General features: G+C 51.1%; 1 protein-coding gene across 9 annotated transcripts; it reads left to right on the top strand.

Moving 5' to 3' along the window:
• Window positions 1–893: 893 nt before the first annotated feature.
• Window positions 894–26,440, top strand: MKS1 (MKS transition zone complex subunit 1). Of its 9 annotated transcripts, XM_065573123.1 has the most exons (19): window positions 1,072–1,230; window positions 1,598–1,716; window positions 3,158–3,222; window positions 6,691–6,846; window positions 7,490–7,584; window positions 7,902–8,030; window positions 8,365–8,469; window positions 8,884–8,992; window positions 13,689–13,745; window positions 16,388–16,430; window positions 17,492–17,554; window positions 19,835–19,905; window positions 20,283–20,352; window positions 20,658–20,765; window positions 21,462–21,595; window positions 22,384–22,466; window positions 22,545–22,642; window positions 25,805–25,942; window positions 26,197–26,440. In XM_065573123.1, exons 1-19 carry the CDS (start codon window positions 1,151–1,153, stop codon window positions 26,292–26,294), a joined length of 1,821 nt encoding a protein of 606 aa, XP_065429195.1. In that variant the 5' UTR covers window positions 1,072–1,150; the 3' UTR covers window positions 26,295–26,440. The 9 variants fall into 9 exon arrangements, with proteins under 9 accessions (XP_065429194.1, XP_065429198.1, XP_065429196.1 ...); XM_065573122.1 differs by lacking the exon at window positions 1,598–1,716 and having other exon boundaries at window positions 894–1,230; XM_042844610.2 differs by lacking the exon at window positions 8,365–8,469 and having other exon boundaries at window positions 1,071–1,230.
• Window positions 26,441–26,972: the final 532 nt, after the last annotated feature.

The raw sequence follows: 26,972 nt of genomic DNA, 5'->3' as shown, positions 1-26,972 counted from the left end.
GAGCTCGGCTGTTCTCAGTGGTGGCAGATGACAGAACAAGGAGCAATGGTCTCAAGTTGCAGTGGGGGAGGTCCAGGTTGGATATTAGGAAACACTATTTCACTAGGAGGGTGGTGAAGCACTGGAATGCGTTACCTAGGGAGGTGGTGGAATCTCCTTCCTTGGAGGTTTTTAAGGCCCGGCTTGACAAAGCCCTGGTTGGGATGATTTAGTTGGGAATTGGTCCTGCTTTGAGCAGGGGGTTGGACTAGATGACCTCTTGAGGTCCCTTCCAACCCTGATATTCTATTATTCTATGATTCTATACCAACAACAACAACAACAACAAATACTTTCATTGATGATAATCTAAATTTACAGATACACGAGGAATGCTTGTTTGAGAACTTATTAGCCGTATGATGATGACAATTTGTGTTTTAACAAGTACGTTTTTTAATGTCAACAGTTACTGTCAATAACTGTTGTTTGACCCTCAAATTCCCACAAGTGTGAAAGTCTATTTATGAGGGCTCTAAATCCTCCAGCTTCAGCTCTCATGCCCGCCAGTGCCAGATGAGGGGCCTTCCTCCGTAGGACAGGCTCCTCCAGACCCTCTGACAGAGGACAGCACTTGCTGCGATCAGAGGCAGACTAAGGGGAAGCTGGGTGGGGGAGTAAACAGGGCACTGGCCTAGAACTCAAGGCCAGGGTTCTGCACCCGGCACTGCCACTGGGCATAGATGCTGGAACAGTTTGCTTAGTGGGGGTACTGACAGCTATTAAACAAAACTGTAAACCCTGTAAATCAAACCAGGGGTTGCTGCTGCACCTCCTCACCCCTAATTCCAGCATCTATGCCACTGGGTTGCTAAGTGACTTTGGCTAAGCCACGTCCCCCTCTCTGCCTCGGTTTCCCCAGCTGCGAGATGATGGGGGTGTGGCTGCTCCTTTATGAGAGCCTGGCTAGGGGCAGGACCAAGGGCGGGACTGGCCCGGCCCGGGGCAGCCCTCCCCACGGAACGAGACAGACCGCACGCGCTCCCGAGCCACGGGCAGGCTGCGCATGCTCATTGGAGAGCACGCGGGCAAGCCTCGCCCCCGCCCATCTCCATGGTGACGCGGACGCGCTTTACGGCGGGACACGCAGGAGCGGCTCGGCGTCGGGCCCATGGAGGAGCTGGGCTGGAGCACGGACGCCGGCGGGGCGGTGTATCGCTCCCGGGACCCCGTGCGGAACCTGCGCATCCGGTCAGGGCCTGGCCGGGTTCCCCGGGCCTGGCCGGGTTCCCCGGGGCGGGGGGGCCTGGCCTGGCCTCAGCCGCGCCGAGGAGTGGGGGGTGTTGGTGGCCCGGCCCGGCCCGGCCCGGCCCGGCCCCCGTACAGCGGGTTGGTGTCCCTGAGGTGGGGCTCAAGTAGGCGGCCCCCGCCCGCCGCCGGCAGTCCTGGGCCAGGCGGCCCTTGCCCACCCCCGGGCAGCGCCCTGGGCTCTTCTCCACTGGGGCGGGCGGCCCCTCTCGCCCTGCGCGCCCCGCTCCCCGCCAGCAGCAGACAGGAGCTGCCCCTTCCGCTCCCGTGGCCAGCCGGGTGACTCCTGCCTCCTCCTCTCCCCTGCCAGGGTTCACATCCAGCGGGTCACTTCCACCAGCCTCCTCCTGCAGCAGCTCCAGCAGCCCGCCGGCCAGCAGGGGAAGGAGCTCATCAGCTTGGCCACCTTCAGTTCCCACCCAGCAGCAAGTAGGTGGCTCGTGGCCAATGTCTGCTCTGAGGGGGACCCCCTCCCCCCCACGTGCAAAGCCTCACAATGGCCATCTCTGGTTTCTGCCACTGGGTAGGAGACCTGTGCAGGAGCCTTGGGAGTCAGAGGCTAAAGATGGGGCTGCATCCCTGACCACCTTGGCTAATAGCCATTGATAGATAAATTCATGGAGGATAAGTCTAATTCTTTTTTGAACTCCATTATAATTTTGGCATTCACAACATCCCTGGGCAACAAGTTCCACACACTGAGTGTGTGTTATGTGTTTATTTTAAACCTGCTGCCTATTAGGTGATCCCTGGTTCTTGTGGTATGTTACGGAGTAAATAACACTTCCTTATTCATTTTCACCACACCATTTTATAGACCTCTGTCATATTCCCCCTTAGTCAATTCTTTTCCAAGCTGAAAAATCCTAGTCTTTTAAATCTCTTGTCATATGGAAGCTGTTCCATACCCCTAGTCATTTTTGTTGCCCGTCTCTATACCTTTTCCATTTCTAATATATCTTTTTGAGATGGGGCAACCAGAACTGCACACAGTATTCAAGATGTGGGCTTACCATGAATTTATATAGGGGCATGATGATCTTTTCTGTCTTATCCCTTTCTTAATGGTTCCTAACATTGTTAGCTTTTTTTTTTTATTTAGTGCTCATTGAGTGGATGTGAAGTGAAACCCCCTGGCTGTTTTTACTTCTCAACCCAGAGACCTGTAGAAAGCAAAGACCATAAAGGAGGAAAAGTAAATTCCCTTGGAATAACTAAGTTGAGGGTTTCTAAACACTTCAGTAGCATGAACCATGGGAACACTTTCCCTATCCACTGTCAACCAGCTTTCTACCCACCCCCATCTGCTATCTCTTAACATCCCTGTTGCAGCTACAGCAGTGGCTTACCTGGAAAAATGATATTAGGACAGGACTTGTATTTGTAGCTTCTTTAATGCATCTGGCAAAGAGAAGGAGCCAGTCCAGTAAGTACTTAGTTCTCAGTGGCCTATAGCTTGAGAACTGATGACCTAAGCTAGTGTTTGTAACACAGCTAAGGAAAGACTCTGACCTGACTGTGTCATTTCTACTCTCTCCTTTCAAATCTAGTCCACTCATTCATTCCCCAATCCTGGGAGGGGCTGGTGGTATAATATTTGTGCCCCCTACTGCTGCCATTGATGTTAATGGCTGCACCATCCCTCACAAAGGCCTGCAGGAAGCTGAGTGTCAAGCTTCTTGTTCATTAGGTGCAGGTGACATGGGAATCCCACATCTAGTAGTGCAGCCATTAACATCAATTCCAGGTCCTGCCGTTGAAACAGAAGAGAGGATGCTGGGAGGCCTGTTGTGCTGCACAGTGCTCTTTGCTGGGGGGCGGGGAAGAGGCACAGGTGTGAGGAAGTGACCAGCACCCTCGTGTCTTTCAGGTGGCTATTGTCCTGATGATGAGGAGGAGGCAGTAATTGGTTGGCAAGAAAAACTCTTCAGCCAGGTGAGTAAGTGGAAGACTGCCTTGAGTGGCAGATAATACTCAAAATTTTACAGCTGTGTAGTATAGTACCCCATTGGCACTAGTGCAAGGGGCCCTGGCTTCATCTCCAGGTCCCAAAGAGGAATGGAGGGCCTGTTCCAGTTAGATATGGCACTTGCTGCTGCAATTCAAGAGGGTTCTGTGTTCTCTAACCTTTCATGTGGCCACTGCAATCTCAAAACACGAAGAGAAAATGGAGCATGTTTCTGATCTAGAATTATCCCAGCTGGTTCCCTGTGCCATCTTGTCCATGTCTGTAAAGGATGAGTGGAGGGTACACGTAAAAGCTGTGGAAGTGACTCTGAACCAAGAGAGAGAAACAGCATTATGGTTACTGTCTGTCCAGGATCCAGCTCTGGGAATAGCAGTCTATGGCCCCATAGTTACAACCACAGCAATCTTAAATCCTAAGCCTACAAACAAACAGTTATGCATGTGAGTAGCTTTACACACTTGAGTGGTCCACTGGTAGTCATATATATATATAAGTATTTGCAGATTTAGGGTTTAAGTCTTGCTTAAAAAAAAAAACCAAAACCAAAAAATCGACATACGAATTGCTCCAATATCACATTAAAAGCATCAAACATGATCACTCTGGCACATGGGGGAGGGATAGCTCAGTGGTTTGAGCATTGGCCTGCTAAACCCAGGGTTGTGAGTTCAAGCCTTGAGGGGGCCACTTAGGGATCTGGGGCAAAAATCTGTCTGGGGATTGGTCCTGCTTTGAGTAGGGGGTTGGACTAGGTGACCTCCTGATGTCTCTTCCAACCCTGATATTCTATGTATTATTTACAGAGCAATTTAGATTTTTTTTTTGAAGAAGCAAAACAGTAAAAATGCAGTTTGATTTCCATGAAAACGTGTCAATGTGTACAGAAAATCTTTAATGTTTCCTTGCAACTAGTACAAGAAGTGACCACCCTCCTTTTACATATTTAGCTGCAGTGAATTCCCTTGAATGTTAACCAAATGCTGTGTAGCTCTTACATTCCATACTGATCTCATCCTGTTTGGAACTGTGTTTTATTATTGTTGTAGCAGAGCACCAGCTCCTCAGCTCTGCCTGCCCTAGGTACCCTGTTTGCTCTCCCAGGCAGCTTGGTCCTCTCTGCTCCCTAGCTGGAGCAAGAATCTCTCTCCCACTCTCTCAGCCTGCCCTTTTATCGGGGTCAGCTGTGCCCTAATTGGTACAAGCACACCTGTGGCTGACTACCCAAGCAGCCTCCCTTGGCTGCTTTTAACCCCCTTTCTGACTGGACTGGGGTGACCATCCCACTACAGGCTCCAACTTAATCTTTACTCTCCAACTGTAGGATGTCCCCAGTTTAATACTATAGAGATTTTATGCACTCTATCTGATTTCAGAGAGTAAAGCACCAAACCCACCTAAGGGGCAATCCTGAAAACACATATGAGCAGCTTTACTCAAGCAAGTAGTCCCACTGATGTCAATGGGATGCCCTGCATGAGTCAGGTTACTCATGTATTTGCAGTATCAGGCCTCAAGTACTCCCAATATAATATTTGTAAGGACACCTCCCCCCCCCCCCCCCCCTGAAAAAAAAGGGCATATAACTAGGAGTGACAGGATGAAACCATGACAGGGAAAATGGAGGCTAAATGCAGAGCACCACTACCTGGCAGGGAGGTGTGTCACACTGTGGAATCACACCCCAGGGGAGTGGGGGATGCTGTGTCCTTGGTACACACTAAAAATGAAACCAGACCAAGCCCAGGAGGGAGTGGACATGTAATGGGGAGTTAAAGGGGACTGAGGTTATTTAGCCTCCAGAAGAGAAGAGTGAGGGGGGATTTGATAGCAGCCTTCAACTTCCTGAAGGGGTTGGAGCTTGGCTGTTCTCAGTGGTGGCAGATGACAGAACAAGAAGCAATTGTCTCAAGTTGCAGTGGGGGAGGTTTAGGCTGGATATTAGGAAACACTGTTTCACTAGGAGGGTGGTGAAGCACTGGAATGGGTTACCTAGGGAGGTGGTGGAATCTCCATCCTTAGAGATGTTTAAGGCTCGGCTTGACAGAGCCCTGGCTGGGATGATTTAGCTGGGAATTGGTCCTGCTTTGAGCAGGGGATTGGACTAGATGACCTCTTGAGGTCTCGTCCAACCCTAATATTCTAAAGGTCAAGACTGTGAGCTAGAGATACTAAGGTTTTTTTTTTCCTATTTCTGTCACTGATTGTGTGTGACCCTAGGCACGCACTATTTAACATCTTTATCAGTGATGTGGAAGAAAACAAAATAATCACTGCAAAGTTTGCAGATGACACCCAAATTGGGGGAATGATAAACAGTAAAGAGGACTGCTTGGTAAGCTGGGCGCAAACAAACAATATGTGTTTTAATGCAGCTAAACATAAATGTATATACATCTAGGGAACAAAGAGTGTAGTCTATACTTACAGGATAGGGAACTCTTTCCGGGAAACAATGACTCTGAAAAAGATTTGGGGGTGGGGTAGATAATCAGCCGAACTTAAGCTCCTGGTGCAATGTTTTGGCCAACAGGGATAATGAGATCCTTGGATGCATAAACAGGAATCTCGAGTAGGAGTAGAGAAGTTCTTTTATCTCTGTATTTGACACTGGTGCGACTGCTACTGGAGTACTGTGTCCAGTTCTGGTGTCCACAATTCAGGAAGAATGTTAGTAAATTGGAGAGGGATCAGAGAAGAGCCACAAAAAATGATTAGAAAACATTCCTTATAGTAGTTATAATCAAGGAGCTCAATTTATTTTGTCTAACAGAGAGAAAGCTACGGGTTGACTTTTTATAGTCTATAAGTACCTTCATGAAGAACAGACAATAATGGGCTCCTCACTCTAGCAGAGAAGAGTATAACATGATCTAATGGCTGGAAGTTGAACCTAGACAAATTCAGACTGGAAATAAGGTGTTCATATTTAACAGTGAGGGTCATTAACCACTGGAACAATTCACTAAGGGTCGTGGTGGATTCTCCATCGCTGACCATTTTAAAATCAAAATTGGATGTTTTTCTAAAAGCACTGCTCTAGGAATTATTGTGTGGCAGGTCTCTGGCCTTTGTTACACAGGAGGTCAGACTAGACGGTCCCTTCTGGTCTTGGAATCTAGGAATCTATTAAAGTCATGTCAGCCCCTGAGGGATGGACTAGGTATGCTTTAGTTCAAACAGGAATTATTTGGAGATGATCTCTGGCTTGTGTTGTGCAGGAGGTCAGGTCAGGTGGTCCCAGTGGGCCCTTCTGGTCTTGGGATCTATGAATCTCTGACTAGGTTGGAAGTAAGGCTGGAGGGTGGGATTTTAAAAGGAACTTAGCTCCCTGAGGATCCTTTAAGAATCCCAGCCTAAAGGCCCTTTCTGTCTCTGATCTCTGTGATACGTTTTATGCCAAAGCAGCCCTTATGCTTTCTCTATGCTGGTCTCAGTTTGAGGTGGATCTGTACCAACATGAGTCAGCCTGTCAGACCCCCTTGGATAGGCAGTACCACCAGGAGATCTTGAAGCTGGAGAAGTCAGGAGGCCGGAAGAATAACCGCATCTTCACCTACACAGACCATGACCGATTCACCAACCTGAAGGAGGTATCTGCCCTTAATTGTGCCTAAGCTGTTGCCGTCTGTGCAGTGGTAGCTCTCCACATGGCCAGGTCTGCAGTCTTTAGGAAAGAGGGATACATTCACCAGGTGGTGGGCTCAAGAAACTGAAGCTGAGTACCCTGAGAGGCCAGCTTGAGGGCAGCAGAATATATTTTCATGCAAGACAACTCCAGCCACTGCCCCAACTCCAGGCTGAGTCCTGGGCGTTTCAGAAAGATGCACGTTGAAAGTCTGGAGGGAGCTGTTAAGAGTCCAAACTCCACTGTTTGTTCCCTGTTATAATGGCAGCTGCCATAACACATAGAGTCTCAAATGTGCCCTGTTCAAAGAATGGAGGATGGATCAGTAGCACTTTGAAGGCTAAGCTCAGGAACTGGGCTCTCCCCTAAGTGGGGAGCCAGTCCAAGGCCCTCCCACATTCACTTTGACTTTGGATCAGCTGAGAAGGGTGCGTTGTGTGCATGTGTGGCTGTGCACACATGTATGTGCCTGTTCCAGGACTGAGGTCAGGTCTGCCTGCAGCTAGGAAGGGGAAATCGCTTGTGGTGTGAATGCTCCTGCCTTTCCAAGGTGAAGGAGAGGCTCTGCCTATAACTGTAATAGTTCCACCCCCTGCCCTCTCTTCCAGCACTGTCAGAAAGTGACCAGCTCAGAGCAGGAGGTGCCATCATTCCTGGCAGAGAGGATGGCCAATTTAAGGAGAAGGCAGGACCGCAGGCCAACGTGAGTGCAAAGAAGAGCTCAGAGCTCACTTCAGCCCTGTCTCAGAACTCACTAATGTAAGATTGCCAGCCCTGGTGCCTGGGGGGTTTGAGTACCCCAGCCTGGGGAAGCTGGCGGTGTGGATTCCAGCAAGGGTGCCCCCAAGGGTCTGGCTTCTGGAGCCTGGGATTGTGGCTCCTTGTTCTGGTGCCCCAGCATGTGGATCCCATCATGCATGTTATTGTCTATGTTGGGGCTGTATTGCACTGGTGCTGTGGGGTTTTGTACCTGGCAGCTTGGAGACCATGGATAATACTGTTCTGTGGCTTCCTTGGCAGGGAAGGAAGTGTTCTGAAGTCCCGCGTCATCACCTGGAAGCCCTCAGAAGAATTTATTAAGAATAACCATGTCATCAACACCCCTGTTCAGACCATGTACATCATGGGAGACTTGGGACCATGTGGGATGTAAGTAAAAGACTCGGAGTAACCTGGTCTCCTAGATGGGAAACCCCTGCTCTCCCCCTCCCTTATGAAACCACATTCCCCTGGCACCAGTCCTAGGAGGGGAATTCCAAGATCATCAGCAATTCCAGCTGCTGTTGCCTCCTATGCCTTATTTCAGTGGGAAGCATTGTACTTGTCCCCCCACCACCCCAACCTTCTTATTCTGATCAGTGGGGGTATGGCTGGGTTTGTTTCCCCTCTCCCACATGCACAGGCAGGACCATGAGTCCACTGGCAGCTGGTGCGCATGGACTCTGTTCAGACTGGGTGTCTGTTTTATGGTCTCTCCCCTCAGGCTTGGCCACAGGGAATATGAGCACGTTCTTTGCACAGTCAAGGTGGATGGCAATGGGGTGATCACAGTGAAGCCTGATTTCACGGGCACTAAAGGTGCTTACAGGTGAGCAAGGCAGTGTGGGGCTAGTGCTGCAGGTGGGATTGGTGCAGAGGGGCTGAAATTACAAGGTAACCCTGGGAAAAGTGTACTGTGGAATGGGGGACCCTGCAGCCTAGCACCTAGAATGGGAAGCATGGGCTCCAGAACTCAGGCAGGATCATAGCATGCTCCTCTCTGATACATCATGGGATCTGCTGAGCCTCTTGAGCAGGCAGTCACCCCCATGGGCATGTAGTAGCAGGGATATCCTGGGAGTTTCCTTAATGATCCCTTGCTGCTGGGCGAACCCCCAGGAGTGTGAATGGTGGGACATGGCTGCTCCTGGGGCTGCCACCTCCGCCTTAGGGGTGGTATAGCTGCTGTGGGCACTGCCTATCCTGTTCTGACTCTTGCCCATGGTGCTTTGGGGATGTGCAGGATTGAGCTGGATGGCGAGAAGCGGGAGCTGTGGAGGTACACCATTGAGAATGCCTCAGCCCAGGTGCAACGAGAGGAGGAGGAGCGGGAGCAGCGCATGTTCAGAGATGTAAGGATCAGCTTTGACTAAGGCCTTGGGGACTCAGCTCAGGAGTCTGATCCCATCACAACTGTTTCTGAAGTGGAGCGACCTTCCCAGAAAACGCCCTGCCACTAGCCCCTCCTATTTAAATGGAGGCAGCTCCAGATCAAGCCCCTCACTGACTGTAACTGTGCTGACAGTAACACTTTAACACTGACGCTGGTCTCTCAGGTAGCCAGATCTAAAGCTAGGCTAAATCCAGCACCCTGAGTTCCACTGAGATGCCTACTGAAGGCCCCGAAGCACAGCTCTCGTGTGCTCTGACACAGCTTGATAAGCGGGCAGGCACATTTTGCACTAGGTTCATTTTCTGAATGGTTTTGCTATGGAGCCCATTGCCTCAGGCCAGTCTGGATGGGAGTAGGGCCTGGACAGTAGTAGACTCCTGAAGGTCTATTGGGCATATTGGAAGGAAAGGTTGTTTTTCTAGCAGAGTACAGATGGCGAAAACCCTCTCAGGACTGCTGCTGTCTTGGAGTCCAGTAGTAACTCAGGAGCTAAGAAAGCACCCAGATTGCAAACTAGAGTTACAAATGGTGGACATGTTCCTGCACTCTAGGCAGCTGATGCAACCTTTACCAGCTCTTCCTGCTGTTTACCTCAACCTCTTATCCAGCTAAATTAGCTCTCTTCCGCGCACCAATCTCATATAAGTGTTGGGTCATTCTTTCGTTTGCAGAGTTTTTGTGCTCAGTGCATGAATGTTTCATTTTGAACTCTTATTCTTAATTTTGAGTTTCAGATTAACTTTCCCCTCTGGATTATCATGGAAGTACAGTAAATATTAAGAACAAGAACGGCCATACTGGGTCAGACCAATTGTCCTTCTAGCCCAGTATCCTGTCTTCTGACAGTGGCCAGTGCCAGATGCTTCAGAGGAAATGAACAGAACAGGGCAATGTTGAATGATCCATCCCCTATTGTCCAGTCCCAGCTTCTGGGAGATTTAGGGACATGTGGAGCCAGGTGTTGCATCCCTGGTCATCTTGGCTAATAGCCATTGATGAACCTGTCCACTAGGAACTTACCTTGAACTTTTTTGAACCCAGTTATACTTCTGGCCTTCACATCATCCGCTGGCAATGAGTGCTACAGGTTGACTGTGCGTTGTGTGAAGAAGTACTTTCTTCAGTTTATTTTAAACCTGCTCACTACTAATTCATTGAGTGACCCCTGGTTCTTGTGTTATGTGAAAGGGTAAATAACACTTAGAATCATAGAATATTAGGGTTGGAAGAGACCTCAGGAGGTCATCTAGTCCAATCCCCTGCTCAAAGCAGGACCAACACCAACTAAATCGTCCCAGCCAAGGCTTTGTCAAGCCGGGCCTTAAAAACCTCTAGGGATGGAGATTTCACCACCTCCCTAAGTAAACCATTCCAGTGCTTCACCACCCTCCTAGTGAAATAGTGTTTCCTAATATTCAACCTAGACCTCCACTGCAGCTTGAGACCATTGCTTCTTGTTCTGTTATCTGCCACCACTGAGAACAGCCTAGCTCCATCCTCTATGGAACCCCCCTTCAGGTAGTTGAAGGCTGCTATCAAATCCCCCCTCATTCTTCTCTTCTGCAGACTAAATAACCCCAGTTCCATCAGCCTCTCCTCATAAGTGATGTGGCCCAGCCCCCTAATCATTTTTGTTGCCCTCCACTGGACTCTCTCCAATTTGTCCACATCCCTTCTGTAGTGGGGGGACCAAAACTGAACGCAATACTCCAGGTGTGGTCTCACCAGTGTCGAATAGAGGAGAATAATCACTTCCCTCAGTCTGCTGGCTATGCTCCTACTAATACAGCCCAATATGCCGTTGGCCTTCTTGGCAACAAGGGCACACTGCTGACTCATATCCAGCTTCTCGTCCACTGTAATCCCCAGGTCCTTTTCTGCTGAACTGCTGCTTAGCCAGTCGGTCGCAAGCCTGTAGCAGTGCCCGGGATTCTTCCTTCCTAAGTGTAGGACTCTGCATTTGTCCTTGTTGAACCTCATCTGATTTCTTTTGGCCCAATCCTCCAATTTGTCTAGGTCACTCTGGACTCTATCGCTACATTCCAGTGTATCTACCTCTTCCCCCCAGTTTAGTGTCATCTGCAAACTTTCTGAGAGTGAAATTAATCCCATCATCCAGATCATTAATAAAGATGTTGAACAAAACTGGCCCCAGGACCAACCCCTGGGACACTCTGCTTGATACCGGCTGCCAACTAGACATCGAGCCATTGATCACTACCCATTGAGCCCGACAATCTAGTCAGCTTTCTATCCACCTTATAATCCATTCATCCAATCCATACTTTTTTAACTTTCTGGCAAGAATACTGTGGGAAACTGTTTCAAAACACTTCCTTATTCACTTTCTCCACACCACTCATGATTTTATAGGTGTCTGTCATATTCCCCCCCTTAGTTGTTTCTCTTCCAAGCTGAACAGTCCCAGTCTTTTTAATTTCTCCTCGTATGGAAGCTGTTCCATACCCCTTGTCACACTGTCTGGAGGCTCGTGACCATGAGTGCCTACCTCAGGGCAAACTGTCAAAAGCAGGTGGTATGTTCTATAATTAGATTTCACCAACTCAGTACAAAATGTTCATTCCTAAAATACCACAGGAGTCTTATAATGGAGTCACAGACAGTCCCCGTAGACCCTCCAGTCTATCTTGCAACCCAGGCAAGATGAACTATGTGATAGATGGTCACTTACACAAAAAAATCACAGATATTCCAGGTTACTCCCAGTCCCAAGAGACCACTCACTCACCCACATCGATTTGCATCCTACACCAAAAATAATGCTGTTAGCCAATTCTTTAGTAAACTAACTTAAGGTTTATTAGCTAAGAAAAAGTAATGAGTTATCGAGAGGTTAAAGCAGGTAAAAATTTATGTACATGTGAGTCATAGTCTCTATTTCCAAATGGTAGCAGAGATGGAGTAATCTGCCAGTTTCCCAAAAGTCTGAGCGCAAAACTCCCGTTTGCTGCTCCTGGTTGCTTGCTCCTTTCCCTTTTCCCCACCTAATTTGTAGCCTCCCTAATAATCAGCCTTGCTGTTTGAGCACAGGGGTTGGTGCCCCATCTGCTAACATAGAGAGACTGTAATTCAAGAGGCACATCTCACTGCAGAAGGGATTCAAATATGACAAGAATCTGAAATTCCTTTCCACGCCATCAGCACTTGAGTCAGATGGCCTCTATTGTCAGGCACGAGAAAGCAGAGAAGTTCACGCATCCAGCCCATCTCTAGCTGACTTCCCAGGTCCCTAAAAACACTGGATTGTTGTCGGTTTCTTCACCCTAGGGTGACCAGATCACCCAGGTCAAATATCAGGACGGGTGGGGGGGGGGTGTGTGGCGGAGGGGCGGGGCAAAAATAAAAAAAACAAACCCTCCTCCACAAGTGCTGGAGGGAGGCCCTGGAGACGTAGCGGGAGCACGGTGCCATGAGTGAGAGTCCGGCCTGGCCCCGAACAGGCAGGACTCAGTTGGGCGGTAGGGAGAGTAGGGGGGCGGCCCGCGGGGCCAGGCGGCGGCGGCTGTTCTCCCCCCCCGGGCAGCGGGACTCGGGAGCAGCTGCTGCTGCAGCTCCCACTGCCGCAGGGGGGAGGAAGCGGCTGATGGCCAAACTCGGCGGCTGCGGCTCTGGCGCCCGTGAACCCCCCGAGCCTGGGACTGCTGTGGTGACCCAGCGCGCACGCTGCGTCCAGCCCCTGGCCAGTCGCGTCTGGGCTGCTGCCCAGCTGGTGCAATCCTGCGGCGGACCCGGAGTGGGGGGCAGCAGGCCCCAGCCCCCCGTCCCGCTTGGGTCCCACAGGGGAGCGAATGGGGCTCGGCTGCCGATGCCGATGCCTCCGCCCCGGGTCGCCGCGGGATTGCACCAGCTGGGCAGCCAGCCAGCCCAGACGCGACTGGCCAGGGGCTGGGCGCAGCGTGCGCGTTGCTGGGTCCCTGCAGCAGGCCCGGGTTCGGGGGCACCAGAGCCGCAGCCACCAAGCGCCATGGCCGCTTCTTCCCCCCGCGGCAGTGGGAGCTGCAGCAGCAGCTGCTCCCAAGTCCCGCTGCCCGGGGGGGAGAACAGCCGCCGCCTGGCACCGCAGGCCGCCCTCTACTCTCCCTACCGCCCGACCGAGTCCTGCCTGCACTCGGGGCCAGGCCGGACTCTCACTCACCCCGGCCCCGTGCTCCCCCTGCGTCTCCGGGGCCTCCCTCCAGCGCTTGTGGAGGAAGGAGGAATGGTGAGCCTGGGGAAGAGGCGGGGATTTGGGGAGGGAGCCAATGGGCGAAGGCGGAGTCGGGGCGGAGGGGGGGTGGGGCGCAAGCACTTCCGGGCTCCGGAGCATTTACTTGTTTGTCCAGTGTCCCGACCTAACATAGGTCAGGACGCAGGACAAACAAGCAAATATCGGGACAGTCCCAATAAAATCGGGACGTCTGGTCACCCTACTTCACCCTGTCACTTGTTCCCACATGGGATGCACCCAGCTGAGGAACTCTGTCACCCTTACAGACACTTCTGCAGCATGGCACTGGTTTTCTTTATCTGCGTCCTGGATGTCTCTAGCTGTGTTCCTCATACATCTCCTACTTGGGGCTGTTCTCTGTAACGTGTTTGGAAGTTGAAATGATTGCTTCATGATGGACTTCTTCTAATCCATTGTTTTTCTTTAGTTGTATAGTCGGCACAAGGAATATCTCAACGGCCTTGTTGGCTCAGACTTTGAGATGGTGAGTAACAGATGCGGTAAGAATATGAATTCATCAGTGACCTGAGGCCAGAATTGTTAATAAATTGCCTTTGGAGAATGGTGACCTCAAGTCTCCTGGGGCAGTCTTGGCCCTGATCTACCCAACAGAGTTAGGTCGATGTAAGGCAGCTTACATTGATCTAATTATGTCAGTGTCCACTCTACAGCCTTGCTCCTACTGATGTAAGTGCCCTATAGTACACTGACATAATAATGCCACCTCCACGAGAGGCGTAGGGCTTTTGTTGGTGTCGTTAGGGAAACAGTGTCCGTATAGACACTGCGAGTTACTTACATTGGCTGTTGGCTGTCATTTTTGTGTCATGCTGGAGCCGTGAAATTGACAAGAAAGCTGGGCTCACTATCACCTGCCTTTAGTGTGAAGAAGCCTTATCTGGGCTCCAACTATAGCCCGGACCTCTCCCAGCCTCTGGGCTCCACACTCCCAGTTGAGCTGCTGCTCAGGCTCCCTGCTCAGAGCCGGGCTACCTTTGGGTCTCAGCTCCCTGGTCCCCACTGTACTGAGGCTCCTCACTGGGAAGATGGCAGGCGCTTGGTCTCCAGGCGGGGAGTGTGGAGCCAAGAGCCCAGGCATCTGGCAGCCAGGCTCCCAGCGGGGAGCGCAGAGCAAGAGTCCAGACAGCTGGGAGCAGGGAATCCAGAGTGGGTGGGGGGCAGCCGGACTCCCAGGGGGGAGCAGGGAGCTGAGAGTGGGGGGAGGGGACAACTGGCAGGGAGCTGGGAGCCCAGTGGGCAGCTGAGAGCCCAGGTTCTCAGCCCCCCACACTGCCCCGTTAGGTCAGAGGGAAGTGCTCCTGGTGAGGACGTGCACCACCAACAGAGGGAGGGTAGTGTGGACATGAACCACCACAATAATTACTGCTGTGGTTGTAAATTGACTTAACATAGGTTGATTTACATTTCTATTGTGGACATGCCATTCATTACAGCTATGGCTGAAGAGGCACAGGCATTGTATCTGAATTTTCTCCTGATCTTAGCATGGATGCCATTGTGCCAGGGCATCCAAAGATTGCCCAGCTTGGGCAGCATGCTGGCAACTATCAGCGCTGTGATCCCTGCCTGCTGACTTGCATGAAGTGAAGTTGATTGTAGCAGCCCTTATCTTTAATATGGATACTTGGCTTGTAGAGACTAGCAGTCCAGCATGCCTTGGTCTGAGACAGAGCTGCCAGGATCCAGATACCCCACTGCTTGCTGAGAGTTGTAGTCTCTGTGGGACTGCACTCTTTGTAGGCCTTGGAATTAGATTCTGTGAGACAAAAGGAACACCACTTTGTTCTGGGGATCAGCTGCCACTGCCTTTTCAGAGTTGTGGAAGGCTAAGCTAGAGCCCAGGGTGGTCTATTCAAAAACACTATTTTCAGTCTCATGTTTATTGCTCAGTTTTTTGGAATCTCTTCTGCTTGGTCTCAGCCCCAGGTGGGTGGCAAGTGTTTGAGCAGAGTGGGAACCAAGTGTTTTCTCTGCTTCAACAAAACTTCTAACGCTTTTTTTACAGGCAGGTTTGAGTGGAAGGGACAAGAGCCAGCATTTCCTAAGTGCTACAGACTAGGGACCGAATGGCTAGGTAGCAGTTCTGCAGAAAAGGACCTAGGGGTCACAGTGGACGAGAAGCTGGATATGAGTCAACAGTGTGCTCTTGTTGCCAAGAAGGCTAACGGCATTTTGGGCTGTATAAGTAGGGGCATTGCCAGCTGATCGAGGAACGTGATCGTTCCTTTATTCGACATTGGTGAGGCCTCATCTAGAATACTGTGTCCAGTTTTGGGCCCCACGCTACAAGAAGGATGTGGAAAAATTGGAAAGAGTCCAGTGGAGGGCAACAAAAATGATTAGGGGTCTGGAGCACATGACTTATGAGGAGAGGCTGAGGGAACTGGGATTGTTTAGTCTCCAGAAGAGAAGAATGAGAGGGGATTTGATAGCAGCCTTCAACTACCTGAAGGGGGGTTCCAAAGAGGATGGAGCTCAGCTGTTCTCAGTGGTGGCAGATGACAGAACAAGGAGCAATGGTCTCAAGTTGCAGTGGGGGAGGTCCAGGTTGGATATTAGGAAACACTATTTCACTAGGAGGGTGGTGAAGCACTGGAATGCGTTACCTAGAGAGGTGGTGGAGTCTCCTTCCTTGGAGGTTTTTAAGGCCCGGCTTGACAAAGCCCTGGCTGGGATGATTTAGTTGGGAATTGGTCCTGCTTTGAGCAGGGGGTTGGACTAGATGACCTCTTGAGGTCCCTTCCAACCCTGATATTCTATGATTCTAAGTGCTAGTGACTGGGACCAGCTTGAGATGCTGTAAGGGGCCTGGTTTTAGAGAGGGTTGAACTCTCCAAGGAATGTTGAGGTGGCCGCTCAGATTGGCTGGTCGCTTTTGGAAATCTTGGCGGGATCCTGTGGGAAGCTAGGACATTCCCCCAGGAAGTCTTGTCTCCTTATGACCAGCAGAGAGAATCCCCTGGCTGGGGCTTTTAGTGTAAGTGACTATGAAGTGTCCTGCAATGATGCTCTGGCTTAGGGCAGGGCCCTCTAGGGAAGCACAATGATCAATCAGCTATTGCTGAGATGCTTCTCACCATTCTGCCTGTGTTCTCTCTGTCACAGACTCTTCCTGGTGCACTGCGGCTGTTTGTGAATGGAGAGATAGGTGAGTGCCTATTATAGACTCTCACTCTGGTGAGGGGGCAGCCTGCTGCTGTGTAAGGCCCTGCACTCACCAGAGACCCAGGGACTAAGGTCTACAGTTCAGTCTAGGTCAGAAGTGCTTTGTCCGCTGGGAAGGATGTGAGCTGATTCCCTGCCAGTGGCCCACATCTCTGTTGACTAATCCCAGGAGAAGTGTTTGCACATTGGGGTTAGGGGGGAGGGATAGCTCAGGGGTTTGAGCATTGGCCTGCTAAACCCAGGGTTGAGAGTTTAATCCTTGAGGGGGGCCATTTAGGGATTTGGGGCAAAAATCTGTCTGGGGATTGGTCCTGCTTTGAGCAGGGGGTTGGACTAGATGACCTCCTGAGGTCCCTTCCAACTCTGATATTCTATGATTTAGCCATCCCAGGCAGATCTACAGGTGTGTGATGGCAGTAATGGAGCCCATAGTAAAGAACAGAACTTAGCATAGAGCCTCCAAGGCTAGTATGCTGTTGCTGGTGAGGAGAGGTGTTGCAGTCAACACCTCTCCCCACCAGAATTTGATAGCTGCTCTCAACTACCTGAAAGGGGGTTCCAAAGAGGATGGATCTAGACTGTTCTCAGTGGTAGCAGATGATAGAACAAGGAGTAATGGTCTCAAGTTGCAGTGTGGGAGGTTTAGGTTGGATATTAGGAAAAACTTTTTCACTAGGAGGGTGGTGAAGCACTGGAATGGGTTACCTAGGGAGGTGGTAGAATCTCCTTCCTTAGAGGTTTTTAAGGGCAGGCTTGACAAAGCCCTGGCTGGGATGATTTAGTTGGGAATTGGTCCTGGTTTGAGTAGGAGGTTGGACTAGATGACCTCCTGAGGTCCCCTCTAACCCTGATAGTCTATGATTCACACAAGGAAGCCCCCTTTGAGAAGACCCTGGCTTGTCCCCACCATCTGCAGTAATCTCCTCTCCTTACTGGGACCTTTGGGAACCCTCTATGGGACTCTCCCAGCCTGTGCAAATGGGAGGTTCCGGAGGGCTTGGGCTGTGGTTAGGAGACCCCACTGTCATTGTCTTGTCTTCTCAGTTTCAGCCCAGGGCTACGGGTATGACCATCTCTATGTTCATTTCTTCCTGGAGCTGCCCAGCCGTGAGTAGCCGTGGTCTGGTTCCTGAGCCAGTGTCCCTGCCACACTGCAGCATTACGAACTCTGCCCTGCTATAGGGTCCACCAGATCAGTCCTTCCCAAAAGCAAGCATAGCAGCAAGCAAGCAATGTGTTGGCCACCATCTTGGCTGGCAACAGGGATTGAACCAGACACTTTCAGAGCATGAGTCTCTATAGCTTGAGCCAAGCTTGATTTATCTGGGGGTACCTAGGGTTGTGAGGCAGCTCACTACCACCAGCCTTTAGTGTGAAGAAGCCTTATCTGTGCATGCTGGAGAACAGCTTACCAACACAAGCAGTTCCCTCCAGGTCTGCCAGGCCTTGCTCGCTCGCTCGCTCTCTCCAGGTTAGCAACCACCAACTCCACCAAGCATTCCCCTGGAGTGACCAGCCCCTAGTCCTGGACACTCTCAGGATTCACAGATCTGCTGCTCCCAAAGAAGCAATACACACTAGCATGGCAGTTTCCCTTCAGTTCACTGCTCTGTTTAACACACAGCACTTCAATATGGGTATGGTGAAAACAAGTAAAAGTTTATTTAACAAAGCATAGAGATTTAAGTGATAGCAAGTAGAAATATTAGAAACAAATGGTTACAAGTAAAATAAAATCATAACGCACATTCTGGAACCTAGACTTACTTAACTAGGCACCGTCATGTCTTAGAGTTGCTCATCAGCATTTTTCAGCCAGGCAGGCTGTGATCCCATTTTCTTGAAACAAGTCACGCTCTCAGCTTACCTCCTCAGTGAAGGATACCGAGTGTGTCTCTGCACTGTCCTGATGTACCAGACTATTTCTTTGATCTTAATCGTAAACAGGACACCCTGCTGCTGTGTGTTCTGTCCTGTAGGTTGTGAAATCTTGACTTCACAATCTTGATTAGCAGTTGGCTCCGTGTACAAATAGACTTATGCTGTTAGATGCACAATGAACAGCCAGGGAGATAAGTGTGTACTACCCCCTGCCTGACCAGAACTGGTTTATCACCTTGTGCTGACCTGCTTAACTTACATATCTTAAAGCATAGTTTTCAATATAGACACACAGCTTTTTAAATAACATCCTTACAAACATTTTACAGTGATTATGATGACCAGTGGGCTACAGGCTCTCAGTAAAGACCTTACATGCCGTCTTTTAGCTAGCTATTATACAGATGTCAGACCAAGGTGAACCCTTTAAAACCCCATGCACCCCTTATGTTCTTGGCCAGTAGGCACCAAGGTGTCCCTGGGTCACAAGGATGTGTAACACACGCTGATCAGTGGATTCCCCTTACTCTTCCCTTTGCAGTGTTGTGGTCCTTCAGGCTCCCCGAGCCCCCTCCCGAGCATACTGTAGAGAGCAGAGCTTGACGCCTCTTCCCCATCAGCACTGGGCCCCACTCGGATCTCGCTGCCTGGTGGTGTCCGATTTCCATGTGCTGCACTAACACTGAGCCATCAATCCTACTTTCCTGAGGCTGAGAGAGGCAGGCCACTGGCCCTAGGGTCACTGTGGGTTGGAGTCATGTTTGCAGGATGCTCTCAGCTTTGTGCTGCATCACTCTGCAGCCTGCCCAGCAGGCTTTGATCAGTGTTAGTGGGTTAGTTTGTCTGCCCTGTTTTAAACCCTTGGCTTTTTGTCTCTGTTAGGCTATAGCCCTTGTCCCCCCCTCTCTATGGGATTATAGCCCAGTTGGCTGTTTGTCTCTCTGGGGATACAGGCCTTGCCTACGTTCTGTTTTCAGGTCAGATTTAAGTAAGTTTGATCTCTTAAATCCGAGTGAAGTTGGCTCCGAAGTTCCCAGTTCACGGGATCTCCCAGGAGACGCACTAGAAAGGTGAAAGGGCAGCGAAGTGCCTAAGGGGAGCTCAGTGAGAGAGGACTAAGGATACATCCAGACTACCCGCCGTATCGGCGGGTAGCAATCGATTTATCAGGGATCGATATATCGCGTCTCGTTAAGACGCGATATATCGATCCCCGAACGTGCTCCCCATTGATTCTGGAACTCCACCGGAGTGAGCGGTGGTAGCGGAGTCGACGGGGGAGCTGCGGCCGTCAATCCCGCGCTGTGTGGATCCCAGGTAAATCGATATAAGATACTTCGACTTCAGCTACGCTATTCACGTAGCTGAAGTTGCGTATCTTAGATGCCCCCCCCCCCCCCCAGTGTAGACCAGCCCTAACATTCTTCTTAGCTGCTCCAGGACAGCCGCCCCTGCTTTTCTTACAGCACGTGTCATTCACCTCACAGCCTCCTCTTCTTCTGCCAGGTTGGTCGAGCCCAGCATTCCAGCAGCTCTCTGGGGTGACGCAGACCTGTGTCACCAAGATCCTGGGCAAGGTAAGGGGCAAAATAGGGCACTTTTTGATGTGGTGGTTTTGAAGCCTGATGGGGCTTCCTACTGCTTGTGAAGAGCTCTGTGTGCCCACTCTGGCTCCGTGTGTTGAGTGTTCCAGTGGGAGGTGTTATGGGGGTTCCTCATACAGCTCAGTGGGGTAGAGGTCTCAGGCCTGGCATTATAGTGTGGATTTTCCAGGGCTGGGAGCACATTGAATGCCCTCTGTGTGACTGATCTTGGCCAGGGGTCAGTCCCCAGCAGGATCCTCACCCCACACAGCTGGTTCTCTCAAGCCCTTGCCATGTGCCGCATGATGCTGGTGACCCTGCCCAGGGTCTGATCTCTGCCCTGTCATCTCATTCTTGTTCCTCTTTCCCAGGACAATGTGGCATACTTCTCCTACCCCTTTACTCTGGAGATGTTTTTCACCCAAGAGGATGAGTCACAAGGTGAGTCCCTTGCTGCCCGGGCCTTGTTTGCCAGAATCTGATAAGGGCATTACACCATAGGCACTGCACAGCCTGACGCAGACAGCCCTGCACCTAGGGTCTCCCTCACCCAGAGAGGAGCAAAGGAGCAAAATCCTGTATCTGGCAAACATTCTCCCCATGCCACATGGACCTGGGGCATCTGGTGAGTAGTCGCTTCCCACGCCAGGGAATATGAAGGGATGGGACATTCCTGCTAACGAGGTCCTGAATGGCCAGCAGAGCTCTCGTTGGCTCGTTTATGACGTTGCTCTCCTTCCTTTTAGGCTCTCTCCCACAGTGGCCTGTGATCTATTTTGAGGTTCTCTCGCTGGATTCTTGGCAGAGGTATCGTGTTGAAGGTTATGGCTCTGTGGTGCTGCCAGCAGCTCCAGGTAAAACCTCTCCAGATGGCCAGCTCCTCCTGGGCCTGGGGCTCAGCTGATCATCAGGCACTGGGAAAGGATTTCCCCTACTACGCATTGAGGGGGCACAGTGGGCCTTCTATGAAACAGTGAGAAGGAGTCAGGTGGGCGTGTCCCATGCCATTCAGTGCTGCTGCTGGGGAGCAAGAGGCAGTGGTGACCTTTGGTTTGTCTGGCCGTTCCCTTGGTAACGTCAGGCAGCCAGCCCTGATAAAAATACTTCTGTTACTCACCCCCACCCCCATACAAGGGGAGTTACCCTTCCCTACCCTATCAGGGGCTGTTAGGCCTCAGAGCTTGTGGCAATGGGCAGAAGCCCCTACAGAAACTCAGGGCATTCCTCTCATGTTGAACAGGGAAATGTAACTGTTCTACTCAGGAAAATGCAAAGCTTGGCTTGATCTGAGGGGCCTGTGTTATTAAGTGAATATGGTATCTCCATTGTTAGCTGTGTGTGCATGGGGGGCAAGGGTAGGCCCTGTCACATGCGGTATCTCCATTGTTAGTTGCATGAGAGCAGGGTGGGGAGGTCTGTCTCCCATCCATTCCAGCCCATTTGTGGGGGGAGGGAATCAGTGGACATTTGTCCTTCCTACCTTCCTCCCCTGTGATTCTCAACGGGTTTGTGGACATACCTCTCTAACTGGCCTTGTCCTCCTGGAACAGGGTTCCACACCCTGACAGCCCCCACCTGGCGACCCATTGAGCTGGGGACGGTCGCTGAGCTGAGGAGGTTTTTCATTGGTGGGTCCCCTGAACTGGAGGACATGACCTACGTCAGGATGCCAGGAATCTTCAAGGTGAGTTCAGCCTCGGGGCTTGTGCCACTTGCTCTGAGTCAGATTCTGCTCCTCTCACAGGAAACCCTTGGAGCGACTTGGGCCAGATTCCAGCCTGCTGCCCAGTGGGCATCGCCAGAACTATCATGAGAACTAGCCTTTGTTGGCTGTCTGAACAGGATCAAATGGGCTACTGAGACTGAACCATGCCCTGGGTACATTACCATGGGGTGTCTGTAGGAGGCTTGCACTGCCCTGGCACGTTCTGGGCTTGCTCTCTGCAGAGTGGCTGTTGATCCAGCATCTTTCCTTTCACCAGCATTAAACTCCCTTGCATGTGTAGAAAAGCAGGTGCAATTCCTCTTGAGAAATGGAGCTGTGCTGTAGCTGAGCTTGCTCCCTGGAGATGGGACTCACTTTGGGGAGAGGCAGGCAGGATGCCCATGTGCTCTGGAGACTTACAGCAGTTTGTGGGGGAACAAACAAGGTGGGCTCAGTAGGAGGCTGGAATCAGGACAGCACCTGAAGAGCAGTGAGTGAAGCCTTCCACCCCCACTGCATGGTCAGCCCCCTAATGAGCCCTAAGCAGTGAGCCCTGCGCCAGCATGGCCTGGAGCTCTGTGTGCCCTTCTCAGCACCACTCAGGGGTGCCTGGCCTCAGTGCTTGTGACCCTCTGCAGGGAAAGGAGACTCCATGCACCCACCCTGTCGCTAGCCCTCTTGCAGGGGCCATGCTCACTCTCCCTGCAGGTCAGCCTGGCACTGCTGACTGCAGACAAGGGCTGCTCTGTCTTGTGCTTTCCCCACAGGGAGAGTGCCTGAGCCGCTTTGGCTTCCGCACAGAGACAACAGGAAGCGTCACGTTCCGGCTCCACTGCCTGCAGCAGTCTAAGTAAGTGCTGCCTCACTTCCAGCTCGTGTGCCAGCGGCTCCTGCCCAGCCCTGACCTGATGTTTGTGCTTCTGTGCAGAGCCTTCCTGGAGTCCAGTGCCCTGAGGAAGCGCATGCAGAGTGTGCTGGACCGGCTCGGGGGCTTCAGCCAGCAGAGCTCCCTCTACAACGTCCTGGGTAAGGCTCTTTCCTATCGGTCTCGGCCATGTGGAGAACCCCTGGCTCAGCTTGCTCCCTGCATAAGGAGTGGAGAAGCTGTCATTCCCCAAGGGCCCCTCTGACCCTCCCACTCCCCCCTCTTCCCTCCTCCCTGCAGACTCCTTGTGCCTGACTCCAGCAGGGCAGAGGTTAAACCATGAGACAGGGAGTTGCTGGAAATGGCAAAGAAATGTCAAGCAAGTGGCAGGATGGAGTTTCTGTCTGGGCTAGCAAAGCTAGTGAATTGTCTATCCAGGGCCCACCAGCACCTGAGACCCAGCATGACTAGCTGTTTTGACACCAGCTCCCAAGAGGAAGTTCACTGCTCCCTGAAGAAGTCGGAGCAGATAGAACCCCCAGTGCTGAGAATAGCTGTTCAAGTGTCCTCTGTATTCCCAATCTTGGGACTTGCGCCGAGGGTGCAGCAAGACAGTAAGTAGCACTTTCCGGTAGCAGTGCCCATTAGGGCGCCCATGTGCCCTCCCCCCCCCACTCGAGCATGCTCTGAGAGTATGGGTATAAAGGGGGAGTGACACTCGTTGCCACCTCAGTTCTCCTCCATCCAACCTTGGGTCTCCTAGGTTCATAGACTGTTAGTGCTCCTAATTAGATAGTTTATCTAAGCTAATGGTGTTAGTTTTTATCATTAGTAGTTTTTTGAGTAAATTATTTTACAGTTTAGGTTAGTTAGATAAGAAAATCTTTATATATTTTCAATATGGTGGACCCTAGCATGAAGAAACATGGGTTCAGATGCTGTGTGTCTTGCTAGTGGTCTTCCTGGCATCTGATGCACATGTTCATTGTATAAAATGCTGAGGGAAGAATCATTCCCCAACATGTTGTGCTACCTGTAGCTCATTCACACTTTGGGCCTGCAAGGAGAAACAAAATAGACTTCAGGCTCTTCTATTACAAAGAGGCCTTGTCAGCATCTTGGATCTGATAGTTCTAAAGGATCCGAAAATAAGGATAGGAGACTGGAATCAGCACTGAATACATCCAGATCTAAGAAAATGGCAAACAACAAAATCTTTGGCCTTGATGCTGAGGTTTGGTTCCAGGCTGACTGATCTTACTGGACCCCAGTCCTCAGACCTGGCTCCAAAACTTCTAAGACCTCCCTTGGGAGTGCTACCAGACAGACTGCCAAAGTTTTCAGATGACTTACTGGAACCTACTATTTTGGTCCTCAGGAAAAGAAAGACTAAATTTAAGCATGCGTCAGGTAGGTCTTCAGACCATTCACACCTGGATCTGAGACCTAACAATGTTAGATCTCTGGATTGTTCCAGTGACTCAAACCTGAAGAAAAGACCATCTGATCCAAGCATGGCAGCTCAACAGCGTACGATCAGTGTCACAGCACAGAATCCCTTAGACCTGCATCTTGTCTCAGATCCAGCTATATTCATAGAATAATAGTTTGAAGGGACCCCAACAGTCCTTTCTGAGCAGTTTATACCCATCCATGACAGTGCTCCAGTCATGTGAACTGCCCCACCAAGTTTCTGTTATTCCAATAACAAATTTGTTATTCCAATAACAAGGACAAGTGCAGAGTCCTGCACTTAGGAAGGAAGAATCCCATGTACCGCTACAGGCTGGGGACCGACTAGCTAAGCAGCAGTTCAGCAGAAAAGGACCTGGGGATTACAGTGGATGAGAAGCTAGGTATGGGTCAGCAGTGTGTGCCCTTGTTGCCAAGAAGGCCAACGGCATATAGGGCTGTATTAGTAGGAGCATTGCCAGCAGATCGAGGGAAGTGATTATTCCCCTCTATTCGACACTGGTGAGACCACACCTGGAGTATTGTGTCCAGTTTTGGTCCCCCCCACTACAGAAGGGGGATGTGGACAAATAGAGAGTCCAGTGGAGGGCAACAAAAATGATTAGGGGGCTGGGGCACATGACTTATGAGGAGAGGCTGAGGGAACTGGGGTTATTTAGTCTGCAGAAGAGAAGAGTGAGGGGGGATTTAATAGCAGCCTTCAACTACCTGAAGGGGGGGTTCCAAAGAGCATGGAGGTAGGCTGTTCTGCCACCACTGAGATGACAGAACAAGGAGCAATGGTCTCAAGTTGCAGTGGGGGAGGTTTAGGTTGGATATTAGGAAACACTGTTTCACTAGGAGGGTGGTGAAGCACTGGAATGGGTTACCTAGGGAGATGGTGGAATCTCCATCCTTAAAGGTTTTTAAGGCCCGGCTTGACAAAGCCTTGGCTGGGATGATTTAGTTGGTGTTGGTTCTGCTTTGAGCAGGAGGTTGGATTAGATGACCTCCTGAGGTCTCTTCCAACCCAAATATTCTATGATCAGTCATCTAGTCTAACCCCCTGCCAAGATTCAGGATTGTTGTGTCTACACCATCCAAGACAGATGGCTATCCATATTGCATTGCTCTCCCAAGAAGAGACTGAAATGGGACATTGAGTGAGGAGGATCTCCAGCAAGCAGGATCTCCAGTGCCTAAGACCCAGTGAGTTCACTAAAAAAGAATTAATCCCCTCTTTATGTATCTCGGATCCCTACCTCAGTCGTATCATCTGCTGCTTCAGGATCAGATCTGCATAGAATTAAAAGCTTTAGGTCCTCTTCCAGTTTGTTTATTTCATATGAAATAATCTGCAAGAGTAAGGCCATTTCATCCCAGTCCCTATCTAGATGGGTTAGCCAGTGTATTGAAGAGTGTTGTAGAGGGTCTGTCTCCTAGGCCTGATCCACTTAGAGTTCATTCTTCTAGAGCTGTGGCTGCAACTACAGCATTTGCCTAACATATTCCTCTTACTGAAATATGCAAAGCTGCTACATGGAAGACTTTGACAACACATTATGGATTGAATTTGGCTCCCAGGTCTGTTGCTCATTAGAGTGGTGCTCCAGTCTCTGTTTAAGACTCCACATCCCTCCTTCAAATCTACTGTACTGCTTACCAAACTATCCCAAGAGTGGGAATATGCAGAGGACACTCAAAGAAGAAAGGAAGATTACTTACTTGAAACCAGATTTCTTCTAAATGGATTCTGCATATTCACATTCCCCACTACTGTCCAAATTTCAGTATCTTGGTATTCCGATTCAGCAGTGGAAGGAACTGATGTGGCAACGGGGGCTATGCCCTTTTTATACCCATTTTCTCAGAGTGCACGCGAGCGCTGCAGCAGGGAAGGGCCCGTGGGCACCCTAACAGGCACTGCTACCGGAAGGTTCTACCTTCATGCCGCACAAGTTCCAAGAATGTGAATATGTCAAGTCCACCTCAAAGGACACCAGTTACAAGTAAGTAGTCAGCATTCATATCGTGCAGGCTGGCTGTGGGGTGCTGCAGTGTAGAGTCACGGTTGGAGGGGAAGGAATTTCAAGAGAGCAGCCAGGGTCTCATGCTTTGTGGGTGGGAGAGTTTGTCATAGCCAGCCAGAGAGAGAGCGCAACCGTGTTAGCCAGACAGGCCCCCATCCCTCCACTCCCCTGACAGACTGCCTTAGCAGGAGTCTCAGTGGGTGCTGAGCTCATTCTTGGATGCTCTGTTGCAGAGGCATTCCAGAGGGCACGGCGCCGGATGCAGGAAGCACGCGAGAGCCTCCCCCAGGACCTGATCAGCACCTCTGCCTCCACCGTGCAGCAGCCATGAGCACTGTGCTCCCAGCGCCTCCACTGGCACCAGGCCTGGCTGGGTGCAGCAGTAGGGTTACCATTCGTCCGGATTCTGCCGGACATGTCCGGCTTTTTTGAGTTAAAAATAGCGTCCGGGGGGAATTTGTAAATGTCCGGATTTTCCCCCCCCACACAGAGCGCGCACGGCTGACAGGGCAGCTGGCCGGATTGTGCCACTCTCCCGGGGTTCTGGCAGCCAGAGCCCCTCCTCCACTTCCCCCTCCTCTCCCCTGCAACTTGAGACCACTCCCCTCCTCTCTCTCCCTCCTTCCCCCTCCTCCCTGCATTCGCAGATCGCCCGCCAGCCGTTCACCTCAGCCTCTGGCAGTCTGGAGCTCCTCCCCCTGCTCCCCCCTCCCCGGCTGCTGAGCGCGCTGTTCCGCAGCACTCTGTTCTGAGCGGCACGGTAAGGGAGCCAGGGGGTCAGAGAAGCGGCAGGGAGGTTCTGGAGGGGGCAGTCAAGAGACAGGGAGCAGGGTTGGATGGGTTGGGAGTTCGGGGGAAGGCTGTCTGGGGTTTGGGGGTGTAAGGTTTTGGGCAGTCAGGGTATAGGTAGGGGGTAGGGTCTTAGGGTGGGGGGGTCTCAGGAGGGGGCAGTTAGGGGACAAGGAACAGGGAGGCTTAGGTAGGGGGTGGAGTCCTGGGGGTCAGTTAG

This window comes from Chrysemys picta, chromosome 19 (genome assembly GCF_011386835.1).
Source record: "Chrysemys picta bellii isolate R12L10 chromosome 19, ASM1138683v2, whole genome shotgun sequence".
Classification (NCBI taxonomy): domain Eukaryota; kingdom Metazoa; phylum Chordata; order Testudines; family Emydidae; genus Chrysemys; species Chrysemys picta.
This window is presented reverse-complemented; position numbering and strand designations above follow the sequence as displayed.